The sequence below is a fragment of the Bos mutus genome, chromosome 13 (genome assembly GCF_027580195.1).
Source record: "Bos mutus isolate GX-2022 chromosome 13, NWIPB_WYAK_1.1, whole genome shotgun sequence".
Taxonomy (NCBI): domain Eukaryota; kingdom Metazoa; phylum Chordata; class Mammalia; order Artiodactyla; family Bovidae; genus Bos; species Bos mutus.
In genome coordinates, this window is record NC_091629.1 from 60938010 (window position 1) to 60965930 (window position 27921).

Consider the following 27921-nt stretch of genomic DNA (forward strand, 5'->3'; position numbering starts at 1 on the left):
CCCAACCACGATGTACTGAAAATACATAATCCAGATGACAATCCAGATGACAACCATGGCTTCATACAGCAGCAACAGCAGAGATGCACACATACAACATGCAAAGCTCACAAAGCTCTCGGGCACTTTTGGCCTCCTCATGGCACACGTTCTCCTCCAAGTTCTATTCCAACCCCTAAAACCCATCCCTGGGCCCGTTGAGAATCACACTCTTTACAAGACTTCAGGCAAAATACTGAATTTATTCAGCTGATTTGATGGGTCATGTTGGATAAAAGTATCATTTTCATTTGCATGATGTAAAAACATACTTGAAGGAGGAATACTCGCATACATTACAGTGTTAAAAATATATATGTATGAAAGATTCATGAAGGCATTTGATATGAAACATACACAGTATGCTATTTTAATATACAAATGCTTTCAAGAAAATAGAGAAGTAAGAATTATAAAAGTAGCATCATTAAGAATTTATAAATGTTCCATTTTTCTTAAAGGTCATATTCTCATCCTTTGGGATGTACAGACATTATGTGGTTTAACACAGTTTTATCCACATTCAAAACATCATGTTTCAAATGTCTGAAGCATAGCATGTACAGTACAAAATGTTTCCATAGGAACCGAACCAAACCTGTCACTAGTGGCAGCTGTTACATGGCTCCCAATTCACCGGTTAGCCATTTTTAAGACACTAGCTCAGCTTATCGCTATAATATTCAAGTTGTTCTATTTACCCCAAATATAAAGATTTTCATTTCTATCAGCATTTACAAAGGCTTGAAGAGTTATCATACAATATATACCAATATACACCATATATACACTGAGTTAAAAGAAGTTCCCTTCGTTAAATTATTAATAGAACCAAGAACAGTCATTGTAGGCTAATATATTATTCTTGTGATTGGTATTCTTAAAATTTTGAGCAAAGTGCACAGTGAATGGAATCAGTCACTGAGAAATGATCCTTCCGTGAACTCTCAGCTTCCTTAGAGTCAGGTATGCCACCTGAGAAATGAGAACTTTCCAGCCTAGCGGGCCAAGGGTAGCTTCACATATCAACACACAGGAGCCACATGGAGTCACATTCACGAGTCTGAAGAGCCCAGCCAATAAAAATACAATTCCCTCCATGAAGATCCTATGCAGAGTTGGCAGAATCAGCTTCCCAGAGATCTATGAATGTTGAGTCCTAATTCAGGGCAAACGCCACCAGCCATCAGCCATACTCCAGGGTCGGCGGACCCCGGACAAGGTTGAAATAGCCAGCAAGGGCCCCAAGGTCTATGTAGAGAGAACGCTGCCTCTTCAGCATCTCCGATTCCTCAGTGCTCCCAGTGCACGAAGAGTCTGAAAAAGGAAACATCGAAAAAATAAAATAAGTGATCAGGGGATATGTTCAATAATAGATGCCTGTTCCCTCAACTTAACAAAAACAACACTGCTGCTGCTGCTGCTGCTGCTGCTAAGTCGCTTCAGTCGTGTCCGATTCTGTGAGACCCCGTAGATGGCAGCCCACCAGGCTCCCTGTCCCTGGGATTCTCCAGGCAAGAACACTGGAGTGGGTTGCCATTTCCTTCTCCAATGCATGAAAGTGAAAAGTGAAAGTGAAGTCGCTCAGTTGTGTCCGACTCTTAGCGACCCCATGGACTGCAGCCCATCAGGCTCCTCCGTCCATGGGATTTTCCAGGCAAGAGTACTGAAGTGTGGTGCCATTGCCTGCTCTGAATGGAACAGCATTAAAACTCTGTTGAATTATTATTAAAAAGCCATAGAATTGGGGGCTTCCCTGGTGGTCCAGTGGTTGAGACTCTGCCTGCCAGTGCAGGGGCTGTGGGTTCGATCCCTGGTTGGGAAACTAAGATCCCACATGCCTCAGGGTACAGCCAAATATTTTTTCTAAAAGCCATAGAGTTGAACACGATGGGCTAATTTATGGGATACAGCACAGACAAAAGAATTAAAAAAAGAGTCAACAACCATAAGAAATTAGCTGGAAATCCTGGCCCATTTTCCAACATCCCAGACGATTCTTTTCAAATACAGGAAAGTCAGACAAGAAGCCAAGAAATGCAAACAAGCATTCCAGGCTTGACATCTGGGTTTGGACCCAGACAGAGTTAGAACATCACAGATTTCATAATAAAAATAGAAACCCTTCTCCATGCATATCCAATGTTCCTGGAATGTGTATCGTTTTTCCTAAATGGGAAGGTTTCACAGCTGGAAGAGAGATTTTTGAGCAGAGGAAGACAGAAATGCAGGTTGCCTTCAAATTCAATATTTTATCAGTGCTGTGATGTTTCCAACCAACAACTGGCATAGTTTATCATAACTGCATTGTACAGAGTCCCACTCTTTGCCAACAGCAAAACTGTCATGCTTGATCTATTTTTAAAAGCAAACACTCTTCTCTGTTGCAAAAGAAAGCAAGGCAGAGATAATTCTCAAAGATAGCATTACCTCCATCTGCACTGGAAACCAGTTAGGCTTGCTGGTAAATTAGCTGATTTTTTTTTTAATTGTGAGTGTTTTTTTTTTGGCCACACCCCATGGCTTGCAAGATCCTAGCTTCCCCATCAGGAATCAAATTCATGCCCCCTGCAGTGGAAGCATGGAATCTTGACCACTGGACTGCCAAGGAATTCCTAGCTAATTTTTTCTTTTTTTTTGGTATATGCTTTTGCTAACATTCTTGCTGAAATCTCTCCAACAACTTATAGCATGCAGCAAGTCACTTCAGTTTTTTTTTTTAATTTTACTTAAGTCAAGTTGATTGACAATGTTTTATTAATTTCTGCTGTACAGAAAAGTAACTCAGTTATATATACATATAAAAGAATATGAAAAATATTATATATATATACTTTTTCATATTCTTTTCCATTATGCTTTATCACAGGATACTGAGTATAGGTTCCTGTGCTATACAGTAGGAACTTGTTGTTACCCATCCTACATATACTAGCTTGCACCTGCTAATTCTATTTGTTTTTCCAGGCATGTTCATGGGTTCTATTAGAAGGTGGATGGAGACAGAAAAAGAAGGGAAGCCAGGGCACCGCACACTGCAGGGTGTCCATACCGGCAATGTTCTCAGGAAGTTCTAACTCCTTCCGGCTCAGCAGCCGCTTCCGCTCAAAGAGGGCAGAGTCCAGACTCTGGCAGCGGGGTTGATCCTCCCTGGGGGGGTTCAGTGCCTCGTGTTTCAGTAGGTCTGCTGCCCTAGGCCGGTGATTGGGGTTTCTCTCCAGGGCAGCCTCAATCAGCTCTCTCATACCAGGACTGCAGTCTTCAGCGATATCTTCCAAAGGAGGTGCTTGCTTGTGGATCTGTGAACAAACCAGCTCTCTTAGCATCAACGGCATGAAAATATACCCTCGACAGGACAGGTATTCTAGTTACAAGACCTGGAAAGTCTTTTGTTTTGAAGTGAATACAGCTCATACCCTTCAGTAACATTTCCTAAGGACACTGAGTGAAACCCATCTTTTGGTTAAATGCAGTCAGAGATAAACACTCGGGGTCTGAATACACAGCTTTCCATAGAAGCAATGCCCAAAGGCCCCTGTGCAGAAACGGGGAAGCACCTGCCTCTCAATTTCTCTATAGTCAAAGGAGGCGGGTGAGTGGCGGGGGCGGGGGTAGGGGGGCGCTGCGTGTTTCACTATGTGCCAGGCTGCCCTGGGGATCTCGAATCTAATACCGTCTTTCTGGAAAGTGTTCAAAGAACATATACAACTTCCTCAGTTCAATGATTTATGCTACTCTGATGCTTTTCAGTGGCATCGTGTATAACAGCATAGCGTATAATTTCTGCCTGGGCATAGCTGGATGGGTTTCCATACAGTGATCCCTCCATGTGGGAGAGTTAGTAAGCCTAGTATATGGTCAGCATACCATGGTTAGCATACTGAGCATATAGTAGTGTTACCATAGAGGATGATGGTCATACTTCACCATCATCCCATCAGATGTGTGTGCTATCAGAGAGAGAGCAGCTCTCCTGAGCAGGTGAGATGCTCTAACCCCACCCTCCCCCCACTGCCCCCACTTACTATGTACAGGTAGGAGGGGTAGGCGGAGCGTGGGTAACGTTTCACCCAGGGTGGGGTGCCCGTCTGCATGTGGATGAGAGTGGCCCCCAGGCTGTAGATGTCTGCTTTGGTCGAATGGCCCCTGCAGAGGATCACCTCCGGACTCATGTAAATCTGAAAGAGAAGCAGGAAGGTCAGTCTGACCCCCTCATGGGTCTAGGCACCATTTCCCTAACCCAGTTCTGGAAGATGGTACATGCCCCTCGCTGTATCCACTGCACACTTCATCCCTTGAGAACAGCATGTCCCTGCTGTGTTCCCTTCAGCAAAGGAGTAGCACTGACCCGTGCGGCCTCAGGCAGCTTTACCCTGCAGCCTCACAGCACCTCTCCCCACAGACTGAGCACAAGGCAGACCAGGCAGCAAACCATCCACGGCTGAGAACACATCTGGCACTCCCACTCAAAGTTCTTCAAAGCAAGGATCAATGTTTCCTGTTCCTAATGAAATACCAATTCCTTTTGTATTTCAATGGACACTTAAATACACGTCCTCATTTCATGTTTGGCATTAAAACGCCAAACTGATAATTATCTTCAGTCATCAAAAGCAGCAGAGGTCCCAGAGTATCAACACCGACTACACAGAAGAGAAGAATTTAAAGTGTAGCAATGGACGACTTCCCTGGTGGTACAGCCAGCCAATGCAAGGGACACGGGTTTGATTCCCAGTCCGGGAAGATTTCGCGTGCTTCAGAGCAACTGGGTCTGTGTGCTATAAACTACAGAGCTATGTGCTGCAACTACTGAAAAGCCCATGCACCCTAGAGCCTGTGTTTCACAATAAGAGAGAAGCCCCTGCAATGAGAAGCCCACGCACTGCAACCAGAGAAAGCCCCTGTGCAGCAACAAAGACCCAGAGCAGCCAAAAACAAATAAATAAAGTATAATATTGGAAAAGTGATCCTAATGGGTCATTTCTATGAACCACTTCTTATTTCTACCCAACAGGGAGCCCAGTGACTAAATATTAAAGGCAGGCCATGTTCACATTGTGAAAGTTGGTTTTATGAGCCAATGCTGGAAAAGGAGGGCTTGTTTTAGAAATGGTTTCCCTAAGCAGTGTGTGTTTCTAAAAGAGAAAAAGAGCAAACACCAGTGACCTGTCCTTATGGCTGGTACAGGCACAGTGCAGTTCCTACCCTCACCGTCAATATTTAGCTTTAACAACCTTGGATGCTGCCATGAACATGGAGAGGGGGTGAGTATTCCCAGAATACATTTCAGAGCAAATAAAGAAAGAACTGGCTTACAAAAACTGGGGAAATTGCCCAGTTTCCCCACCTCACTTGCCTCAAGTACTTCCTACAACACACTTCCGGGCTGCCTGGGCTTGGTTCCTTTACTAGTTTTTTTTTTTTTTTCTCTCTCTCTCTCTCTCCTTGGACTTTCCTACTAAATAAAATCGCAAAGTTGAGCAACATACTCAGTGGTCAGGACAACTGTTAACAGAGGTGCCTGCCTCCCTTCCCCCCGACTCTGGGCGACTCTCCTAAGCAAGGATTAGGCAAAGTGTTACTTCTGGTGTCACCAGTGGCAGCTGTGTGCTCGCCTGGGGCCCTGGCAGGGTTGTGGGGTGGCATGTGGTAGAGGCAGATCCCTTGCCCAGAGCCCCATGGCTCCCAGTTCCTGACTCCTTCAGCTCTAGGGAGCCACAGTAGCAGGGCATGGGGTTAAGGGCACTTCCTAAAACAGGCCTGAGGGGAACCCAAGCCAGACTCTCTGGGGGTTGTGCACCCTTAGGCATGGACCCAGGAGCCTAGAGCTTGGCGGGGTAGGGCTTAGGGTGGGGGTGTCAAGGCCTTTACCTCCCAACACATTTATTACAAAGGGAAGGAGACTCTGTGTGTGTGTGTATATGTGTTTGTATGTCCCCTAGTACTTGATGATGACATGTGACCTTATATAAGAACTTTACAAAAGGAACAAGGCTATCAAGGGAACTCTAATTACTTTTTCACATTCATTATTTCTTCTTTCTCTGTACCAGGGAATTCCAAAACAATAGTTTAAAGATAGGCTGGATTAACCCTGTATGTGCATCGCATGGCACAGTTACAAGATCATGCCCTGAATAGGAAGACCGTGGGTGACCAGCGTCTGTATTTGGAAGCTTGGCTCGGGGGTTCAGAAGACATCTGATAAAACCAAATGATCAAGTTCTAATGGAAGGCGAATCTGCACGGCTGACCCTGATTAATGATGCCTTCTTGCTCTTTAAGGATGAGAGGTCAAAACAAGCTTTCTGAGAAGTGGCCTCTACATCTCAACTCATCAGCACACTTCCTACCACACTACAATCACATGTGCCAGACATACAATAAACAAACCCGTGTGGATCAGAAGAGTTTTTATAGCTAGGAACGCCAAGGCCAGTTTAGCACTTCATAGAAAGCAATTAACATTTGGTGAAAATACTTCAATCCAAACTCCTATTCAGGAATAGACACTGTGTTGCTATCTCATACTCAAATACACACTCTTCTGATAGAAAATCCCAGAAAGGAGATGTCTTTCTTCAGTTATTGCAAAATGTCCAATTTGATCATCCTGCCGGGAAGAGAAAGGTATTTTCCATCTTTTAAAACCATAAATAGTTTGTTTTTCAAACTAGCTCCAGGAAAAGGAGTAGAGTGTCACATATCTGAACATCTGACAACTGCCAAAACATGCTGAAGTATTTCCAAAGAAATCATGTCAGAAGTGTTAAGTCTTATTAGATTTTGTGCTTTGGGGAAGTATTCCCAAGATCTGGAGACTAAAACATGCTTAAAATAAAAGGTCTACAGTTTTCTGAATATTATTTTGCTCGAAGACAACTCTCCAGGATCCTCTCCCAAGTATTTTCCAGAATATGTTCACTAATAAAAGCAAAACCAAAGATCTCTTCCAGAATAAGTTCACTAATAAAAGCAAAACCAAAGATCTCTTCTGCTGCCCAAGAAAGTCTGCTTTAAGAGAGTTAAGAAAAGGCTTACACAACCTGGATGGGAGGAGGGTTTAGGGGAGAATGTTGCTGCTGCTGCTGCTAAGTCGCTTCAGTCGTGTCCGATTCTGTGCGACCCCATAGACAGCAGCCTACCAGGCTCCCCGTCCCTGGGATTCTCCAGGCAAGAACACTGGAGTGGGTTGCCATTTCCTTCTCCAATGCAGGAAAGTGAAAAGTGAAAGTGAAGTCGCTCAGTTGTGTCTGACTCTTAGCGACCCCATGGACTGCAGCCCACCAGGCTCCTCCGTCTATGGGCTTTTCCAGGCAAGAGTACTGGAGTGGGGTGCCATCGTGTATACATGTATATGTATGGCTGAGTCCCTTCACTATTTACCTGAAACTACCACTGCATTATTAATTGGCTATGCCCCAATACAAATTAAAAAGGTTAAAGTTTGAGGGGGGTGGGGGAAGATTAAAAAAAGGCTGACAAAATCCCAGCCTAAAATGCAGACAATTCTTTTTGCAACTGCGTGCATATGTCTACTCTGTCACTTAGTCGTGTCTGACTCTTTGCAACACTTTGGATTATAGCCCACCATGCTCCTCTGTCCATGGGATTTTTCAGGCAAGAATACTAGAATGGGTTGCCATTTCCTCCTCCAGGGGATCTTCCCAACCCGGGGATCGAATCCACATCTCCTGCGTCTCCTGCATTGCAGGCAGATTCTTTACCGCTGAGCCACTGGGGAAACCCTTGCACTGTAATAGTAAATGAAATACATTTACTAGCTAAAATAAAGTTCATCTTTTGATTAATACCGGGACTGGCCTGGTAATCTGGCCTGTCTGAAGCAAAGATTCAGCAACTGCCCCCTCTTCGCTTCCTGAGGGCACTTTCAACAGAGAAGGACATGGGGCTGAGGGACTCTGATAGCTAAACACCTCATTGTCATGGAGATGGGCCAGGAAGGCAGATTCTACCCCCATGTACCTTCCCAGATGCAACCAACCCCACACCCATCATAACTGACTGTGAATTAAATGGCTGGTCATTTATTAATAATCCAGGTAAATTTAAAATCGGTCCTAACTCCAGAATGGAGTCCTTGTTGGCTTTGTCTTGGGTTCCATCCCTTGCATACACAGCAGCCTGAATGCTCAGATGTCCAACAGACACTCACTATATGAATCAACGATGCAGCCTAATAATGTGAATGCTAAATATATTATTTGAAAGCTCATGAATGCATTTCTCTGAATCTCATTTAGATTCAGGAAAGTTTTGTTTTTGTTGTTTTTGTTTCACAAATGAGTTGAATATTATAGTAAGCTTATACCTTCAAATAAGATTCATTCGTGCTCTAATAAGTGAGATTTCTTTTAAGAGTCCAAGGATTAAAGAAAGACCTAAAATATCAGATCTCAATAAATGTTGTTCTTAATGATCATGACGATTATGGCTATAACTGAACCAAAGCAGTAATACTGTTATACTGAAAATGTACATATTAGTTACACAGCAGTTAAACCTTAGACTATAGACTCAGAAAAAACTAGATTGGATTCCCTGATCTGTCAGTAGCTAAATAACTTTGGGCACTTTATCTTAACCTCTTCAAGCTTATTTTCTTATTTTAAAATGGTAATAATAGTATTTCCCTATGATAATAGTATTGTGAGGATAAAATAATACAATCCAAATAAAGTGTTAAAATGAGCACACGACACAGAGTGAACGCTTATTAAAAAGGTTCCCATGATAATAATGATTTAATGTAATGGATTTCTTCCCCTTCTTTGTCCTTTCTGCAGTAATGATAGAACATCTTATCTTTCCTGTTGATAAGATATTGCCAGACTGTGCTGGTGGTCCAGTAGTTAAGAATCAGCCATGCAATGCAGGGGATGCGGGTTTGATCCCTGGTTGGGGAACTAAGATCACACACGCCTCAGGGCAACGAAGCCATGTCCCACAACTACTGAGCCCACTGGCTCTGGAGTCTGAGCACCACAACTTGAGAGAAGCCCATGCATCACAAAGAAAGACCCCGAATGCCACAATTAAGACCCAAGGACAGCAAAACATAAATAAATACTAAAAAAAAAAAAAAAAAGCTATTGCCCATTTTTTGGATGAACATAATTACCTCTGTTCCACGGAGGTCCTTAGGAAAATAGATCTCTTCGGTCATTTGGACACTTAGACCAAAATCCACCAAAACAGCTTTTGTGGACATGAAAACGATGTTGCTAGCTATAAAGAGAGCGAGAATAAAGAGAGGAGAAATTTTAGTAAAAAATTGTGTATCTATCCATAAACAAAATGGAAACATTATTTACATTGGGTTTCAAATAAAGATACATTGAAATGCTTCCTTTATTGATATGAGTGCATTATATTCAAAAGGGAAAGGTGAATGTGGGTGCGAGTTTAGGTAAAAATCACTTCAGATTTGTCAAGAATTCAGTCAAAGTGGATATAAATGAAGGTAGTCATTAATAATCCTCAAATTACAATAGCCAAGACATGGAAACAAGCTAAGCATCTATCAATGGACGAATGGATAAAGAAGATTTATACATATGCAAATTTTGTGATATACACATATATGTTGCCTGATACATATTAATATAATGGGATATTATACAGCCATAAAAAAGAAGGAAATCCTGCTATTTGTGACAACATGGATGAACCTTGATGGCTAAATAAATCAGAGAGAGAAAGACAAATATTATACAACCTAACTTTTATGAGGAGTCTAAAAAAGAAAAAAGCAAGCAAACATAGAAACACAGAACAAAGTGGTTGCCAGGGGTTGGGGAAAGAGAATTTGGGATGGTGGTAAAAAAGGTACAAACTTCCAGTAACGAGATGAAAAACTTCTGGGACTATATGTCCAGAAGTAAGGTATAGCATGGTGACTATAGTTAACAATTGTTGCTGTTCGGTCGCTAAGTGGTGTCTGACTCTTTGTGACCCCATGGACTGCAGCTCTCCAAGCTCCTCTGTCCTCCACTATCTCCTGGAATTTGTTCAAATTCATGTCCACTGAGTCAGTGATGCTATCTAACCACTTAATTCTCTGCCACCCCCTTCCCCTTTTGCCTTCAATCCTTCCCAGCATCAGGGTATTTTCCAATACTGTATGGTATTTTTGTAAGCTGCAGATTTTAAAAGTTCTCACCACACAAAAAAATTATAAATACATGAGATGGATGATGTGTTAACTAACCTTATCATGATAATCACTTTGCAATATATACATGTATCAAATTACTACACTGTACATCTTAAACATGTGTTATATTGTCAATTATTTCTCAATAAAGGTGGGAAATATTTTTTATATTTTATATACTGTGTACTATTATCAAGCCACTTTCTAAAACTAAAAAGTAAAATACCCAACTTTTCTCAGTACAAGTTTTGCTAGCCCACTTTATGCTTAGATATTAAGGATTCATAGTGGAGCTCCCTTATGTATTTCCCCACAATCTCTTACTCTTAGAAAACAACCATACTCATGCTTAGTTGCTCAGTTGTATACGACTCTTTGCAACCCCATGGACTACCAGGCTCCTCTGTCCATGGAATTTTCTAGGCAAGAATACTAGAGTGGGTTGCCATTTCCTTCTAGGGGATATTCCTGACCCATGGGCAGTCCTCATGCCATCAAGGACCTTCATATTGAATAGAAGAGCCCATCTGCCTAAAGTCCAGCTAGTCTGTTTAAGCCAAAAAGGGACACATCCAAAGATAACTCACGTTTAATGTCATGGTGGATCACTTTCTTTGAGTGCAGAAAATCAAGTCCCTTGAGAACATGTTTTGTCACCCAAATAATCTCAAATTCTCTCATGGGTCCACAGCTCTCCAGTTTCTCCAGGACAGACCCTCCTTCACCTGCTTCCATGAAGAGATGGACAGTTTCACCCCATAGAACGGCGCCATATAACTCGGCGATGTTCTCGTGCCGGAAGCAAGCCTGGATTTCCACATCAGATGGCTTAAATTGGTCTACTGGGATCTAGAACACAAAAGCACAAGGAATATCCTCAACAACCCCAGGACAATGAAAAATATACACAATATAGGTCAACTTACAAGCCAGAAGGCAAACAAATGCCCTCAAGGATACTCTGATGTATTATGAAATTGTACTCCAGAGTAAAGATAATGTTTACTTGGGATCTGCCTTTACATTAATGTCTGCATAAGGTGAAAAAATTCAAAATAAGAAAATAAAGGACAAAATAATAAAATACTAATTTCATTTAGAGTAGAGACACCAATGAAAGAATTGTTCACGATTGACCCACAGAAGGTAATTTCCCATCTGTTATACATGGAATTTCTATGCTACCTAGATTTTGGGTCATTATTTTCAGTCTTCCTTGTCATAAAACACTGTCTCTAGTCTCACAGTTCACGTTCTAACAATGCATTTAAATAAGCACTGACCATCTATTCTATGGAAAATCAATAGTCATTAATAAAGAAAGAAGTAACTCTTACATGACAGGAATGCCTCCAAAATAAACTGTTAGACTGAAGTAGGCAAGATGCAGAAATGCATATATTATGTTCGCATTTGTAAAACAATATTCCACTATACAGACACATGTCCATAGAAATTTTCTGGAAGGACGTGTAAGAACCCATTAATGGTAACTGCTGCAAGGAAAGGGGTCTCATTCTTTAGCCTGCATCCTTATGAACTGTTTGGGGTTGTTAATCATCTTACATGTTTCTCTTTTTTAAGAAAACACACAGCTTAAAAATTAAATATAAGGACTGCAAGGAAAACAGCCCACAAAGCTATTTGCCATGTCTTTTGTGATAAAACTGAAAAACAGAACACTTTCTGGCTCTAAGAGCTTTAAAAAAATGTCTCCAGATTTTTTTTTTTTTAACTTGGACATATCTCTTTCTAAATGCAACCTTCAAATAACTACTATATTACTTCCTTTTTTCCCCTTAATAACAGATGCTCTGGGTCAACCTTTATGGAGGCACAAACGAGGCCCTCATGATGAAAAGAGTGACTGAGATGATAGTGTCATTATTTTCTATTTTGTTTTTTGTTAAATCAAAAGTGAGTCTATTTCATTGCCCTTAAAAAACTTTAAAGTGTAAGAGACATACACAAAAATGCAAAACAGATTATCACACTCAATAAATTTTCAACCGAACACACCCATGTAACCACCATGTAGATCAGGAAACAGAACTTCACCAGCATCCCTGAAACCCCCTGCTGGCCCCTACCTGTCACCGCTCCCCAGGGACACCCAGAGATGGGATTTCCAACATGTCTGTTTAGCCTTTTGGGCCTTTATATAGGGTCGGCCAAAACGTTCCTTCAGGTTTTTCCACACGATATAATGGGAAAACCTGAAAAAATGTTTTGGCCAACTCAGTATAAGTGGAATCTCATAGAATGGATCCTGTTTTGTGTCCAGCTGTTCTAGCTTCACCTAATGTAGATTTATCTACATCACTGCAGTTGTAAATCACTTCTTCTCTTTGCTGGACAGCATTGCATTGTATAAATATACCACATTTCAACATCTGCAAACTTTCCAGTTTGGGGCTATTGCACAGTGCTGCTATGGACACGCCAGCATATGGCTTCTGGGGATCGTGGATGCATGCCTACTGGTCAGGCACCTGCAGGAGTGGAATTGCTGGGTTATAGGGTGTGTGCCTGCTCACTTTGGCAAATTAGGCCAGTATTCCAAAATGAGGGCACCTCAGCGGGTGCTGAATGTTTAATAAGAAGAGATGGGGTATCTTCAATACTGGTCTATTTAAATTTAGCCTTTGGGGACTTCCCTGGTGGTTCAGTGGCTAAGACTCCACGCTCCCAATGCAGGAGCCCAAGTTCAATTCTTGGTTGGGGACTAGATCCAGGATGCTGCAACTAAGAGTCTGAATGCCAAAGCGAAGATCCCACATGCAGCAACTAAGACCCAGTGCAGCCAAAATAAATAAATAAATATTTTAAAAATAAATAAATAAATTCAGCCCTTTAATCTGTAGTCCTGAGAAGTCTTGTGGCTTTCTGAACAGTGTCTACTTCCCTGCCTAGTCCCCTCCCCTGTGGGTGAGATTAAAAACAGCAGCAAATAAATTTGCTCTTGCAGGAGAGCTTCCCTCCCCCATCCTACCACAAGAAGGATGCAGGCATCCAAGCTGGCGCTAAGTAAGCTAGTACCTTCTTTTTTACCAGCGCAAACTGACTAAACTTAACTATTGTACTTAAGTAGACTTGGGGATTGAATGATCCCAGGTAGGAAGCCTATCTATAAAACACAGATGCTTTGCTGGACTGAGTACCCTCAAACAAGAGGCAGTCAAAGGGTAGCCAGCTTTGGGTAAAGAAACACACAAAAGCCCCAACGCCAACACTCAGGGCACCGTGTCTGGTTATGAAGTACATACCAATTTACATGCCATCCTTTTCTTAGTCTTTATATCTTGTGCTAAGTACACTTTCCCAAATGCCCCCCGAGGAATGAAATCGGAGCCAATGTTCCTGTAGGTCAGCTTCCAAGGGATGAGCAGAACATCAGAGTCTATCTGGTAGCGTCCATTCTGAGGAGTGATTACCTACAACAAAGCAAACATGCAGGAGGGTGAGAATTTCAGCAAGGTTCTCTTCCAAGACCCACCCTTCAGGAACTGGTTATGTTAGAACACATTCTTAAATGCAGTGTTAAAAATGAATGTCACTGTATGTAATCCTAACAGTGTACAGAGGCTATATTTAGAGCTTCAGCAAGACAGAGAAAGCATGTAACAGAAACACGTCACTGGCCAGGCCTGATCGTATTTCTATCTGCATGTGAGTAATTCATTGCGAAAGAGAACTTTAAAAATGGTTTATCTAAGGCACCCTGATTGTTGTGATCAAAAGGCTGAAAATAAAGATTGCAGAAATGTAACCTGTACACGCAAGCTGACTGGTTTCCAATTAAAATGTGCTAACCTGTTAGTCTGCATAACTATTACTCAGAGGTGACGCACACAGAGAGAGTGCGGAAATGAACTGATGATCACAGAGGATTCTGGGAAACAATGTGTTTTGCCAGAGCTGTAAGTTGAGATAAATAAAGCAAGGGCAGAATTCTCTCTCATCTACTCACTCATTTAATGTTTACTGAGGGCATGATATGGGCCAGGCTCTATGTTTGGTGCTGAGGAGGCAAGAACAAGAGACAGACAGTCCCTGAGCTCTGAGTGTCAGCAGACACTTTGAACAAGACAGCTAACTCAAAAACTGAGAGCCACAACCTAAGATAGATAAAGATGTGGTACATATATATGCAATGGAATACTACTCAGCCATGAAAAAGAATGAACCAATGTCATTTGCAGCAACACGGATAGATCTAGAGATGATACAAAGTGAAGTCAAACAGAGAAAGACAAATACCACATGATATCATTTACATGTGGAAACTTAAAAAAAAAAAAAGACACAAATGAACTTATATACAAAGCAGAAAACAAACTTACGGTTTCCAAAGGGGAAATGGGAGAGGATAAATTAGGAGTTTGAGATTAACATACACACACTACTATATATAAAATAGATAACCAACAAGGACCTACTGTGTAGCAAAGGAAACACCACTCAATATTTTGCAATAATCTATAAGGGAAAAGAATCTAAAAAAGAATATACAGCATAACTGAAACACTTGGCTGCATACCTGAAATGAATGCAACATTGTAAATCAACTCAAATAAATAAATAAAAATAATAACTAAAAAATTAAGAGAGAGATATCTCGATAGCAGTATGGATTATAAGGGTATGTACCCATGTCAAAACTGGATATTAAAGATCTTTGTATTCTGTGTGTGTGTGTTAGTCACTCAGTCATGTCTGACTCTTTGTGACCCCATGGACTATATATAGCCTGCCATGCTCCATTGTCCATGAAATTCTCCGGGCAAGAATACTGGAGTGGGTGGCCATTTCCTTTTCCAGGGGATCTTCCTGACCCAGGGATTAAACCTGTGTCTCCTGCATTGCAAGCAGATTCTTTACCATCTGAGCCACCAGGGAAGCCCTCTGTGTATTCTACTGCATAGAAACTCTATCTCAATTTTTAAAGAGTGAAAAATTAAAGGGAGAAATAATAATAAATAAAATGAAAACAAGTTAATAAGTTCACAAGAGAGGTGACCTGGAGCACATTCTTTTTATAAAAAAAATGGTGTACGGTTTTTTTCAAGGGCTGCTGCTGCTGCTGCTGCTAAGTCGCTTCAGTCGTGTCCAACTCTGTGCGACCCCATGGACGGCAACCTACCAGGCTCCCCCGTCCCTGGGATTCTCCAGGCAAGAACACTGGAGATGGTTGCCATTTCCTTCTCCAATGCAAGAAAGTGAAATGTGGAAGTGAAGTCGCTCAGTCGTGTCCGACTCTCAGCGACCCCATGGACTGCAGCCTTCCAGGCTCCTCCATCCATGGGATTTTCCAGGCAAGAGTACTGGAGTGGGGTGCCATTGTCTTCTCCGGCTAGAATCCCAAAAATACAGGTTTTACCTACAAGTCATTAGTAATATTATGACTTCGGGAATTATGAGACTATTAAAGTGACACAAAGTTATTTCAAGAACGGAAGAGGCTGCAGGGGAATGCGGATCACTTGGGGAGAGAAGATAGCGATTCATCTCCAGACCCACTGGGCTGCTTACTCGACCCTGCTCTGGGAACAACCCTGGTGACCGTAAGGGTTATTCATTCAGGACCAATTATTGCTAATCGTAACTACACCCCACAGACATGTGCACTATTAGTCAGGGGATGAAACAGAGAAAGAGGCTCATACTTAGAAATGTGAAGTTACTCACACTCAAAACTTTAGCATTTACTGAGCCTGACCGCTGTGCAAGACTCGAGAGGGACCATAACTAAGCAGAGACCATGGTCTTGCCAAGTTTTAAATATGACCTCATTTCAAGAAGCGTCACCTCAAGTTCCTGGAGGCCACTTCTACAGGAGGCTGGGGACATGGTGGGTTTAGTCCTCAAGACAGAACTGTGCTCTTGGCACTCAGCTGCACTGGCTTTACCGCCTCTTCCTTGTTATTAAATATTTACAGATCCAATTGCTCTTGATTCTCCAGGGCTCACTTCAGGGTTTAAGCAGCCTTCGAAAAAAAAATCTTACTTTTTTTTAGTTTTTTTTTTTTTTTTTTAATCACTGAAGTATAGTTGATTTACAATGTTGTGTTAATTTCAGGTGTTCAGGATAGCGATTCAGTTACATAAACACATATACATTCTTTCTGAGGTTCTTTTCCATTATAAGTTATTACAAGATACTGAGTAGAATCCCCTGTGCTATATGGCGGGTCCTTGTTGTTTATCTATTTTATATGTAGCAGTTTGTACATGCTAACCCCAAACTCCTAATTTCTCCCTTTCCCCTCACCTTTCTCCTTTGGTAACCATGTTTGTTTACCTTTCTCCTTTGGTAACCATATGTTTGTTTTCGACATCTGTTGAGTCTGTTTCTATTTTGTAAATAATTTCCTTTGTATCATGTTTTTAGATTCCACATATACATGACATCATGGGATATTTGTCTTTGTCTGACTTCACTTGAAAGTTTTACTTTTGTTCAACTCCAATCTGCTTTAGCCCACTCTGGCCCAGTGTCCTCTTAGCTGAGAGGATAAGAGTAACAATACTAGCCATCTTCTGAGTGCTAGCTCTGGGCCAGGCACTGTGCTGAGTACTTCAGCACTAACACATGAGTTTCGCACAAGTCTGTGACGTAAGGACTCTCTTTATCTCCACTTAGAGATGAAGAAACTGACTTGAAGAGGTTAAGGAATTCAGTAGGCAGTGACAGTCAGGTCTGTCTGACCTCAAGCCACAGCTCCTATTCTTTAGATAAGAGCCTTCAGTTTTCCAGAGGTTGTAATTAAAGTTGAACCCAGTGACCAAATGCCTAATTTACAGTCCACTGAGACGGCTTGGCCTTCTCCTCTTTAGATCAAATTCTGCAGTTCCTTCACCCCAGTGTACCATTCCCCACATTCTTCTCTGAACGCCCTGAGAGTTCTCCACACCATCTCTGATGACAGACCCTGAACGTGCAGGGTGACACACACGTGTTGGCCAGTATGTGGTTCTGCAAGTCCTGGGATCTTCCCAAGTCCCAGACCTTCCCTATCTGGGTTTGAAATATTTTTCCCCTTCTTCTTCTTCTTTCTAGCAGCCCAAGTAAATAATCTTCTGGAAATCTCTGTTGTCCATTATCTCTGTCAACTCTTCCATGTACTAAAGCCACATTCAAGTGCAGACATTGGAGGCAAGCTGTCCGTGTGTGTGTGTGTGTGTGTTGTGTGTGTGCGCACGTGCTCAGTAGCTCAGTCATGTTCAACTTTTTGCAACCCCGTGGACTGTCACCCGCCAGGCTCCTCTGTCCATGAGATTCTCCAGGCAAGAATACTGGAGTGGTTTGCTATTTCCTTCACCAGGAGATCTTCCTGACCCAGGGATTGAACCCACATCTCCTGAGTCTCCTGCATTGACAGGCAAATTCTTTACCACTGCATCACCTGGGAAGCCCCTATGCTGTCCATTTATTTATCCTGATCACTGCCATTGGCATGACACATCACCAGCCCAGAAACAGCATTTGAGTAGGTAAGTCAGTGAGAATGATTCCATAAGGGTGATGTGGTAGCTAGAAAATGGATGTGACCTTGGGCTACATGAAGAGAGATAAGGGATCTAGAACAAAGGCCAAGCTGGCTCTGTGCTCCCCTGCTGGTCCCACAGCAAAGGGACAGCCGGGTTCAAGTTCTGGGCTATCAGATGGGCACTGGCTGGGGCCTGAGACCCAAGGAGGAGGAAAGTTAACAGCACAGTGCACAGGAAGGGGCAGGCACAGCCAGGGGTGATGGGGAAAGAAGAGGGAAGACGTGGGGGACGAGGGAAGAAGAGGGAAGACGTGGGGACGAGGGAAGAAGAGGGAAGACGTGCAGCTTTGTAAACACTGGGAGGACTGTCGTAAGGAAGGGGCGTGACAACCACAGCGGCCTGTGTCCTTTCAACACTCACCATGTGCACACAGGTCACTTGTAATTATTTGCCCCAAACAACCATGTGGAGTGAATGTGGCCACTTACCCATTTTACAAATGAGTAAACAGAGGCACAGAGGTTGTAGTAGCTGGCTTGGTGTCACCTAAGCCATTTCAGAGCTGAGATACATGCCGGGCCCTTTAACTCAAGGGCCTCTTTACCACTACTCAGCATATACCTATGAGATTCATCCCATTTTTATGGCCAAGAAGTAGGGCTAGGACTAAGGGGGCTCACACATAAATGTTTGTGCCGTCTAAGGAAGGACTTCTCTGCAATCAGTTGGCCTGATATGACCACACACACCCCAGAATATGATGCATGCTTCGTCACAGTTTTCCAAGCAAAGGCGAAAATGCCCCAGCAATTATTGGAGATGATGAATGGGGTGAGCCAAGCCTCAGAGATAGAGCTTGATTCAAGTATCTTTAAGGTTTTTTAAGACTGAGAAGCCAGGAATCCGTGACTAAGCCCTGAGGAGCAGCACTCAGCATCACACACCCACACCTCTGAGTGAGCTCCTTAGGGATCTTCAGCTTCCCAATAATCACCCAAGAGTTGAGTGTTGAGAATTCATTTTAGGCTATTAATCTCAGATGTGGGTGAGAGTTGGTCTAGATTATAGGTAACTTGTAGCATCCTCATACAAAGCATTCCCTGGCTTAGTCTCCTCACGTTTCTTCCCCAGGTCCTGTGGATGTTGGAGGAATCTTTATAAATATTATTTTTAGGAAAATAGCTGCTACCTGCACACACATGCAGACCACCGTTTCACATGCCTGTGCTACAGGTTATTTTTGTAATTCCTGGGCCCTCCACCCTGTCTAATTCCATGGTGCTGTGATTGTTAGTTGCCAGCAACACACCATGTATCTATGCCTCCAATCTCACCATCTGGAACATTCTCTGCTCTCCATCCCCTTCATCTGGCTGATTCCAACTCAGTAATTAAAACATCACTTCCTCTTGGGGGGAATTCCCCTGGCAAGGCAGTGGTTAGGACTCAGCAGTTCCACTCTGCCAGGGCCCGGGGTTCAATCCCTGGTTGGGAAACTAAGATCCTGCAAGTTGCATGGTGTGGCCAAAAACAAGGGGAAAAAAAAATTATTTTTTAATTCCTCTTGGAGGCCTCTCTAATGTTCTCCCTTCCTCCTATCAACCCTCATGGTTATGTGAGGTATCTTGCCTGACCATTCCCCTGATCAGGGCGTAGCTGTATTGAGAAATGTTACACTGCATTATAATTACATGTTTACTTGCCTCCTTCAGCACACAGAAAGCGACCAGGAAACACAAACTGTATTTCTAGCACCTGAAAAAGCACCTCATGCCCTGTAGATGTTTGAGCTCTGTCTAGCAAACGAATGGACAAATCCTGGAAGGGAGCATGTGGTCCGTATGAAGGTACACTTGGAACCAACGTGTTCAGTAGATGACTAGCCATCATCTTGTAAAGCAGAGAAATGAAATTTCCCCGAATTCCCTTCCGCACATTCCCAATTCTACGGCCCATCTCTCATCAGTCTGATTGGCCAGGGGAAAGAAGGGAAGTCTCTACATATTTACAAGCAAAAACAATGTGTTTATTCTGTATGGTTTCCTTTAAAATAATCATTTTAACAAGTAAGTATGCAAAAAACAAACACATAAACCATTATGTTTCTGATCATAGACATATATGTTATTTTGAACCAGAGTTCTCCAGCTATATTTTAGCTAAGACAAACAGGTATGACCCCTAGTTCAAATTATGACTTTCCATGTATGAAAAAAAGTACTCTTCTCAAGACAAAGTTAAGTATCAAATACACTTTGGCATATCCAGACCAAAGCAAGTCATACAACAATGCAAAATGTAACCTTTACTTTTTTTTGTAAAACATGATTTTGCAATCTTGCTGGCAATTGAGCGATAGGTGAACACAGCTGGCTTCTAACAAAACAATTCGCTACATAGCTGACCTAAATCACTGTGTTGTTTTGAACTAAACAAATGAGGTACACAAAAAATAATAATAATAATTAGGTACTTGGTACAGACTCTACTTGTTCAACGCCACCCTCCATATATTAACCATCTTTCCATTTATATGCACCAAAGGAAACTGAGGTGCTTTCATCATCAGTAAGCATGTTTTGAGAATTGTTCCCACTCCTTTGAGAATTGTTCTTTTCCAAAAATTAGATCACCTTTAGCCAGCACCTACCTTCACCTTTGACACACTAAGAGACTAACCACACCCCAATACATCACCTGATCTTCTATTGTAGCAACTAAGTGTTGTCACAATATTTTAGATTATTTGCATACTTAGGATAACTAAACAAATATATCCCTTGTCATTCATACCTCACCAATTAAAGAGAGAGCATCTCTGGATAACTACTTACTGCACACAAACTACATTTCTACAAGAATTGAATTTAGCCAGTACTAATACTATGATGTTTCAAGATGTAACAAAAGAGGGGCACAAAAATTCAGCCTTCAAAAATGTTAATTAAACAGAACATTCTTTGATATAAATTATAGCAATATTTTTTGGATCTGTCTCCTACAACAAAGGAAATAAAAGCAAGAATAAACAAATGGGGCCTAATTAAACCTAAAAACTTTTTCACAGCAAAGGAAACCAAGGACAAAACACAAAGACAACCTACTGAACAGGAGAAAATATTTTCAAATGATACTACCAATAAGGAAAGGGTGAATATTCAAAATATACCAACAGTTCCTACAGTTCTTCAACATCAAAAAAATAACAACCCGATTAAAAAATGGGCAGAAGACCTCAACTGACATTTCCCCCAAGAGGATATGCAAATAGGCAACAAGCACAGGAAAAAATGCTCAACATCTCTAATCACTGGGAAATGCAAATCAAGACTACAAGGAGATATCACCTCACACCTGAAAGAATGGTTATCATCGAAAAGAACACAAATAACGAATGCTGATGAGGATGTGAAGATAAGGGAATCCTACACTGTTCGTGGGAATGCAAATTGGTGCAGCTACCATGGAAAACAGGATGGAGGTTTCTCAAAAAACTTAAAAGAGAACCACCATATTCCCAAGCAACTCTACTCTGGGGCATATATCTGAAAAAAATGGAAACAATAATTCAATAAGACACATGCATCCCAGTGTTCTCAGCAGCATTATTTACAATTGCCAAGAAGTGGAAGCAATCTAACCATCTGTCAACACATGAATGGATAAAGAAGATGTGGTACACACACACACACACACACACACACACACACACACAACGGAATACTACTCAGTCATAAAAAAGAACGGAATTTTGCCATTTGCAACAACATGGAGGGTATTATGCTTTTAAGTGAAATTAAGTCAGACAAACACAAACACTGTATGATATCACTTACATGTGGAATCTAAAAAGTAAAACAAATTAATAAATATTAAAAAAAGAAACAGACTCATAGAAAATAAACTAATGGCTAACAGTGGGTAGAGGGAAAGGAAGGGGGTAGGGGATTGAGAGGTACAAACTATTATGTGTAAAATAACCTATAAGGATATACTGTGTTACATAGGAAATATAGCCAATATTTTAAAATAATATACATGGAGTATATCCTTCAAAAATTGTGAATCATTATATTGTACACCTGTAACATAAAATTATACATAAACTATACTATATTATATATATATATATAAAGACAAAGTCTTTATTCCCCTCTCACATGAGTCTCAAAGCCTTTCTCTTTGACTTAATTGACAAGTGAGCTCTTTAGTGAATAATGAAATTAAAATTCATTCTTCTTAATTACCTATTTGTAGAACTACTTCTAAAATATGGAGAAGATTGTTTAAACAAAACTTTTAATGAAGGCTGTATTTTTTGCATCTTTCACACGGAGGTCATTCTTACAGATATTCCATTTTTAAAAACTGTACCTGGCAGCCAGTCTGAACAAGGTTCAAATCCCACTCAGCATTAAATGTAGCAGGAGTAGGAAGCTGAACACACAGCACTCAACTGATGAGGAAAAAACATACCATATTTAACAAAATTCCAGATTCTTGAGGTCGGCGTCTGTATAAACGCTTCGCAGTGTTGGATATGTGGTTTGCAAAAGCAAGCAAGTCCTCCACGGTCCCGTATCTGACTGAGGACAACCAGGGCCCCTCCTGCCCACTGAGCAGCAGAGACTCAGACCGCTCCTCCTCGTTGTGGTTACTGTCCTGACACATGGTCAGCAGACTGGGTTCATAAACCGCTGGCTCTTCACTTGCATAAAGATTTTCCATAATGTCTATCACATCGGACACATTCAAATGTTTCATTAATAAATCGAGTTCTTCTTTGTTGTCACTCCCGGTGCTCATGAACTCCATCACTGTTGGGCTCTCCAAAGAGTCTGCAGAAGAAAGCGCGACTACTTACTTTACTGTGTGTGTGTTTGCGATCAACAGGAAACTGACAAGATGGACTGGGTACAGACTTCTATATGCTTTTGTTCATAAAATAGGGGCTCCAGCCACAGGGTGTGTGAGGTCAAGTGCACAGACAGTGAAGAAAGGGACCTGAGATAACCTTTAATCTGGCGCTGATTTTACAGAGAGGAAACCTGAGATCCAGTGAACTCACTACCTACCCATTTACTCACTGAGTTGCTGGCATCAGCTGTAGCCTCTGAAAATAAACGTTCACTAAATTCAAGTATGAACTTGAGGAGCAGGAGCTGAGGCGCCTGGGTCTTGACAGTTTCCAACCTGCTGCTCTCCCAAAAGGGGCAACCCTTTCTGCATGATCTCTGTGACTTTTAGGCCTTGGGTGAATTTAAAAAGAAAAGAAACTCTCTGGGAATTCCCTGACAGTTCAGTGGTTAGGACTCAGCCCTTTTACCACAGGATCCTGTGTTCAATCCCAGGTGGGGGAATGAAGATTCTTCAAGCCACATGGTATAGCCAAAGATAAATAAATACATAAAATAAAAATAGAAATACACTTTAAAAAAAATTTCCTTTACCAAATTCAGGAGCTAGCTTTGCAAATAAAATTCAGGTCTTGAAGCCAGAAGCATCTCAAATGGATTTTAATCTAAGCAAATTTGGTGATGGTAAGTCAAGTTTCAGGAATAATTCTGATGCAAATAAATTAAACGGCTCACTTAGAAGGAAGACAGCAAACCTCAAATTCTCCTTCTGCTGAGGATGGCTATGAGAAAGGAGAAGATTCTTTTAACCTGTAATCAGCTGTCCCCTCCTGTGACCAGAACTCTTTAACGGGACAAAGCATGCATTTCACAGACTCAAGAGGGTTCATATAACATCTAAATCAATGACTCTCTAGAAGTTGTGGTAAGAGGCCAGGGCAGCCAAATCTATCATAAGCAAGACACAGACAAGGTCAACTAAGTCTGCTTAGCCAAAACTGTATTTCAGTTTTTTACACACATCAGGAGCCATACTTGGGGATCTGTAAATAAGAAAATGAAGAGAAATGAATTGTAAACTGTGAGGCTGTAACACAGGATTTTAGAACAATCCCATCCCAAAGGGTTAAAGATAAAAGGACTTAAGGGACCAAGAAAATAGAAAGGTATGTATGTCTACTTAAACTACTGCACTCCTGGAAGCAGCCTCTCTCTGAGAGATGTTTCAGGTTCTTAAAAGCATAAGCCTTCAATGCACACTGGGATAATAAAAGCCACAGGCTCCCATCAACCTGGAGCACACACACCAAACCCAGGGAAATATTCCACCTCAGGGTCCCCTGCCCACAAGACCCAGACACAGACCTCTTGGTGAATTTCACTGGAGAAATGAACCATGCAATTTTGTGCCATTATTAAGTTACTGGGGGATCAATTTCTGCTCTACAAACAGTGTCTGGGATAAGAAGGTAAGATACTGCAGTCTGACACCCCACCTAGACTCAGACTGCAGGGGATCCAATCTCTAGCCTCTCCTTTTCTGTCTGCTAATCTTTACCCACAGAACCACCTGCAAAGCCCTCTTTAACCCCACTGCACATCAACGTTCCCCATCTGTAAAATGCAAGTAATAACAGCATGTCCTTCATAGGTGGTTGTGAGGATCAAAGGAGCTCAAGAGCACAAGGTCCTAGGTGCAGAGTCTGGTACACAGTGAATCAACTGTGTCTTTTGCAGCTGCTATGATGTGCATGAAAGCAAAGGACCGAGTCTGATTCCTGGCTTTGCAGATACCTCAACAGAGCAGCTTTCTTATCTGCAAATGGGATGTGGCTACCTATTCCCCCACTTCTTTGCAGCAAGGTTTTAAAGATCGTTTCTAAAATAAGAGACAAAGAAGAAAAAAAAAAAAGAAAGAAACCTATGAAACGTTTTGATGGCTGTTATCACTGATAGTTGCATCTAGAGAGCAAAGGAAGCCCCCCTCTCTGAGACCTAGCGGGTCTTGGAGGAAGACTGATTTAGGGTCTTGGAGTCTGTTGAATTCTGAAAGGAATTTCTTAGGTTAATGGAGGAACCTTCAACTTGGGTTTCATGGGGCTGTTTAGTTGCAGTTTCTACTTGCAAAATTTACAGAAAAAAAAAACCAAAAACGGAATTAAAACAAAAACAGCCCAATTTTGGATCCCACTGGCTAAAAACTTCCAAAGCTGCTAGGTTTACTTCTCAAAAGGCTGGCCAGAGAGAAAATAAAGTTCCCAGGGGTAACAGGGTTAAAGAAAGAGAGAAAAAGGTCCATACAGTTTACAGGTCAGCTGATCCAGAGAGTGGAAAGGCAGGTTTTGGTTCTTATATTCTCCAGAAAGTCTGGAGCATTTATATGTAAAACCTAAGAGGCGGAGACACACACACCCGTAAACTGGAAGCTAGAGGAGGGAGGGAATGCACAGAGGGAGGGCAGGGAGGTGAAGGAGTGTGTCTTCCGTGCCACTAATTCCTTAGCAACGCCACCCTCCTCTCACGCAAATCTGTGCGCTCCCGAGGCAACCCTGATGACCAGTTCATCCACTAAAGGTCTGAGCAAAAGCTGTAGCACTTTCAGGCCTTAACTAGGCAGACAAAATGCTAACAATTTCCTAGTTATTCACCATCAGTAGCCATCTAGAAAAAGTGTGAATGGTGAAGGTATCTGTATTCCACGTTAACCACAAGGACCCTTCTCCACACAGTTTACAGTTTAAAAAAAAATCTGCATTAAATCACTGGTTGTTACTGCAGTTGGGGAGTATACCAATTTTAGACATGGACAAATGGGCAGATATAGTCAAAATTCTGCCCATTTGTCCATGTCTAAAATCCCATGGGCAGAGGAGCCTGCAGGGTATAGTCCATGGGGTCACGAGGATCAGACACGACTGGGTAACTAAACCACCACCACAGTCAAAATTATCTGCTCTTAATTATTTCTGACACTGGCAATACAATCAAGAGGAAATACTTTTCCTAAACATAAATGGCATACTCCTGGCTTCTTTTATCTACACAAACAAAAGTTGAGGGTTTCCTGGCAAGTGTGAGTGAAAATGGCCAACATGACTGGCCTAAGTTCCTACTTAACAAAAGGATGATTATACCCTGTGGTACTTCCCATTTAAAACATTTTTCTGCCAAAATATTACATTGCCCCTCGGGGCACACATCCAGGAAGACTTTCTCTAATGATATTTTTGTTCTCAAAAAGCCCCAGAATGAAGCTCTCCAATTTTCCTTACAGGAGACCTCAGTCCGAAACACTGCACACAAACCTCCACCCATCAGATCTGGGGGCGTTTGCCGAGTCAGATAACCTTCTACTTGGCAAGTACCTACAACTCAGGCCACAGATACAGAAGCCAACTGAATTAGCTCTTCTTTCCCTGTTTTTATCAAGAGCAGTCCAAAATATGTCTTTCCCAAAGTGAAACAGACTGCAGTGTTTCACGTAAAGACAGTTAACTTTTGGGAAAATCTGTATGCCGTTCTTCCTTTTAAACTTCGCAATCCTGAATACTGAATTTCCACGGGGAAACATCTGTGAAATAACATTTTTCCCCTGAAGATTCTTTCTTAGGCCAAAAACCCAGCACTGGTCTTCTGCTATAATCACCCTATTAGTCACAGAAGACGGTCCACGGAACAAGCATGAAACTTAAGTTTCAGCTCTTCCATGTCTCTCGGTCCCGCCAGCCCCCACCCCTACTCCCTTCTTCCCGTCTCTTTCCTTAAAGAGAAGGGAGCCTTAAAGGGCTTGCAAGTTAAGTTAGAAGAGCAACCCTCGTTAGGGCGAGGGGCAGCTGGGGGCCCCCGCCTCCGGGGTGCACTCACCGGGTCTGGGCAGGGAGAGAGCAGCTGTGCAGGTGGCGCACGCGGCGGGAGGCGCAGTGACAGCAGGCCCCAGCCTCCGGGTGCATCGCCGGGACCTGCTCTGCCCGCGCACTCGGGATCCGGGAAGCAGGAGGAAGGGGGAGGAGTCGGGGGCGGCGCCCCGAGAGACCCTTGCGCAAGGTGCTTTCCAGCTGTGCCGGCTGCAGCGACTACCCGCGAGCAGCACAGGAGCGCCGCAGCTGGAAGAGGGCAGCTCCTACCTCCTGGAGCCCCGGAATACACCCCGCAGCCCCACGCCCTGATGCCGGGGCTCCCCGGATCTCAGGGTGGGAACCCCCGGGGCACCCAGCAGGGCTGCGATCTAACGATACCCCAGAGCCCCCAAAGTCTGCGTTACCTGCGGCCTCCGCGCGGTCCCGCGAGCGGAGCGCTCCCGCCGCGGTCCCCCGACGGCTCTCGTCGCAGCTGGTGGGCAGCCCCCGGGAGCCGGGCGCTCCGGGGTCCCCAAGCCCGGCGACAGCAGAAGAGGGAGCCAGGGCGACCGGCCCCGGAGCGTGGCGAGCAGTCCAGGTCCGAGCTGCCAAATGAGCCCGGAGCAGCTCGCGCTCCCGGGCCGCCCTCGTCGGCCCCTGAGTCACGGCGTCTGAGCCGGCCGAGGGGCGGCGCAGCAGACTCCAGCCGCCGCCTCCCCGCCTTTTCCATTTCCCCTTTCTCTCCGTAAACAGAAAGAGCCCGCCGGCTTGCGGGGCAGCCCGAACCCCCGCGCTGGGAAATTCCGTCCTCCCCCTCCCCCGACTTGCCCTCGGGGCCCGGGGCGGAGCTGGAGGCGGGGCAGGGGAGGGGCGCTCCCTGAGCGGAATCGGCCTCGCCACGCCTCCCGGGGACACGGAGTACCGCGCGGCACCGGCCCTAGGCCTGGGAAAACACCCACGAGTTCCCTCTGAGCTGGGTTACCCGGCAGCCAGGGTGCTAGAGGGCACCCGGATGCGGAGTTGGCAAGGGCGACCGCAACTCGGCACCCTGTCCCCGAAGGAAGATCGTAGTTCCTAACGTGCTGGTGTTGGGCTCAGATTTCGGTTCAGGTCACAGACACAGCGCGGTGCTCCGCGCTTTCCTCCACCCCGCACCCACTCAAGTTCCAGGGCTCGCGAGAGGCGGCCGCAGTGTAAGCCCAAACCAGGGGAGTTTGGTATGGGGTAAGGGCGAACCCCTGGACCCGGGCCGGGATCGCCGCCAGCAAAACCTGGTTTCGCTCTTTCCGGCCTTCATTGGAACTAGTTATTGGTGATGCTGCCCGACACCAAAGTATGTCTGCCCTGATTTCCTCCTAACCCCAGCGTCGAATCTGGGAGTCTATCCTGCTGGGGCAGAAGCTCAAAGTTCATCTAGAGTGATCGTCCTTCCCAAGTGGAAAGCGTTTACTCCCAGGGAAGCCGGAAGAAGATTCTAGGGAAACAGCGCCCCTCTGCGAAATCCACGTTCCCAGTACCTACT

The 27921-nt window shown here is 43.3% G+C and overlaps 1 protein-coding gene across 2 annotated transcripts; it reads right to left on the reverse strand.

Annotated features, from left to right (window-relative positions):
• Positions 1-208: 208 nt before the first annotated feature.
• Positions 209-27217, reverse strand: MAP3K8 (mitogen-activated protein kinase kinase kinase 8). 2 transcript variants are annotated; one of them, XM_070381826.1, is made up of 8 exons: positions 26825-27217; positions 22184-22545; positions 13483-13650; positions 10804-11065; positions 9182-9288; positions 4065-4217; positions 3092-3338; positions 209-1356 (listed from the first exon to the last, which is right to left on the reverse strand). In XM_070381826.1, exons 2-8 carry the CDS (start codon positions 22520-22522, stop codon positions 1226-1228), a joined length of 1407 nt encoding a protein of 468 aa, XP_070237927.1. In that variant the 5' UTR covers positions 22523-22545; positions 26825-27217; the 3' UTR covers positions 209-1225. The 2 variants fall into 2 exon arrangements, with proteins under 2 accessions (XP_070237927.1, XP_005889454.1); XM_005889392.3 differs by lacking the exon at positions 26825-27217 and adding an exon at positions 26428-26574.
• Between the last annotated feature and the right edge of the window lie 704 nt (positions 27218-27921).

Bases quoted from the DNA above. Each gene is read 5' to 3' on its own strand.
- MAP3K8 (XM_070381826.1), bottom strand. From the start codon at position 22,522: ATGGAGTTCATGAGCACCGGGAGTGACAACAAAGAAGAACTCGATTTA. The intron at 11,066-13,482 runs GTATGTACTTCA...TTTGTGTTCTAG, and splicing joins AAAGGATGGCATGTAAATTG to ATCCCAGTAGACCAATTTAA. The intron at 4,218-9,181 runs GTAATTATGTTC...CTTCTCTTTCAG, and splicing joins AGGACCTCCGTGGAACAGAG to ATTTACATGAGTCCGGAGGT.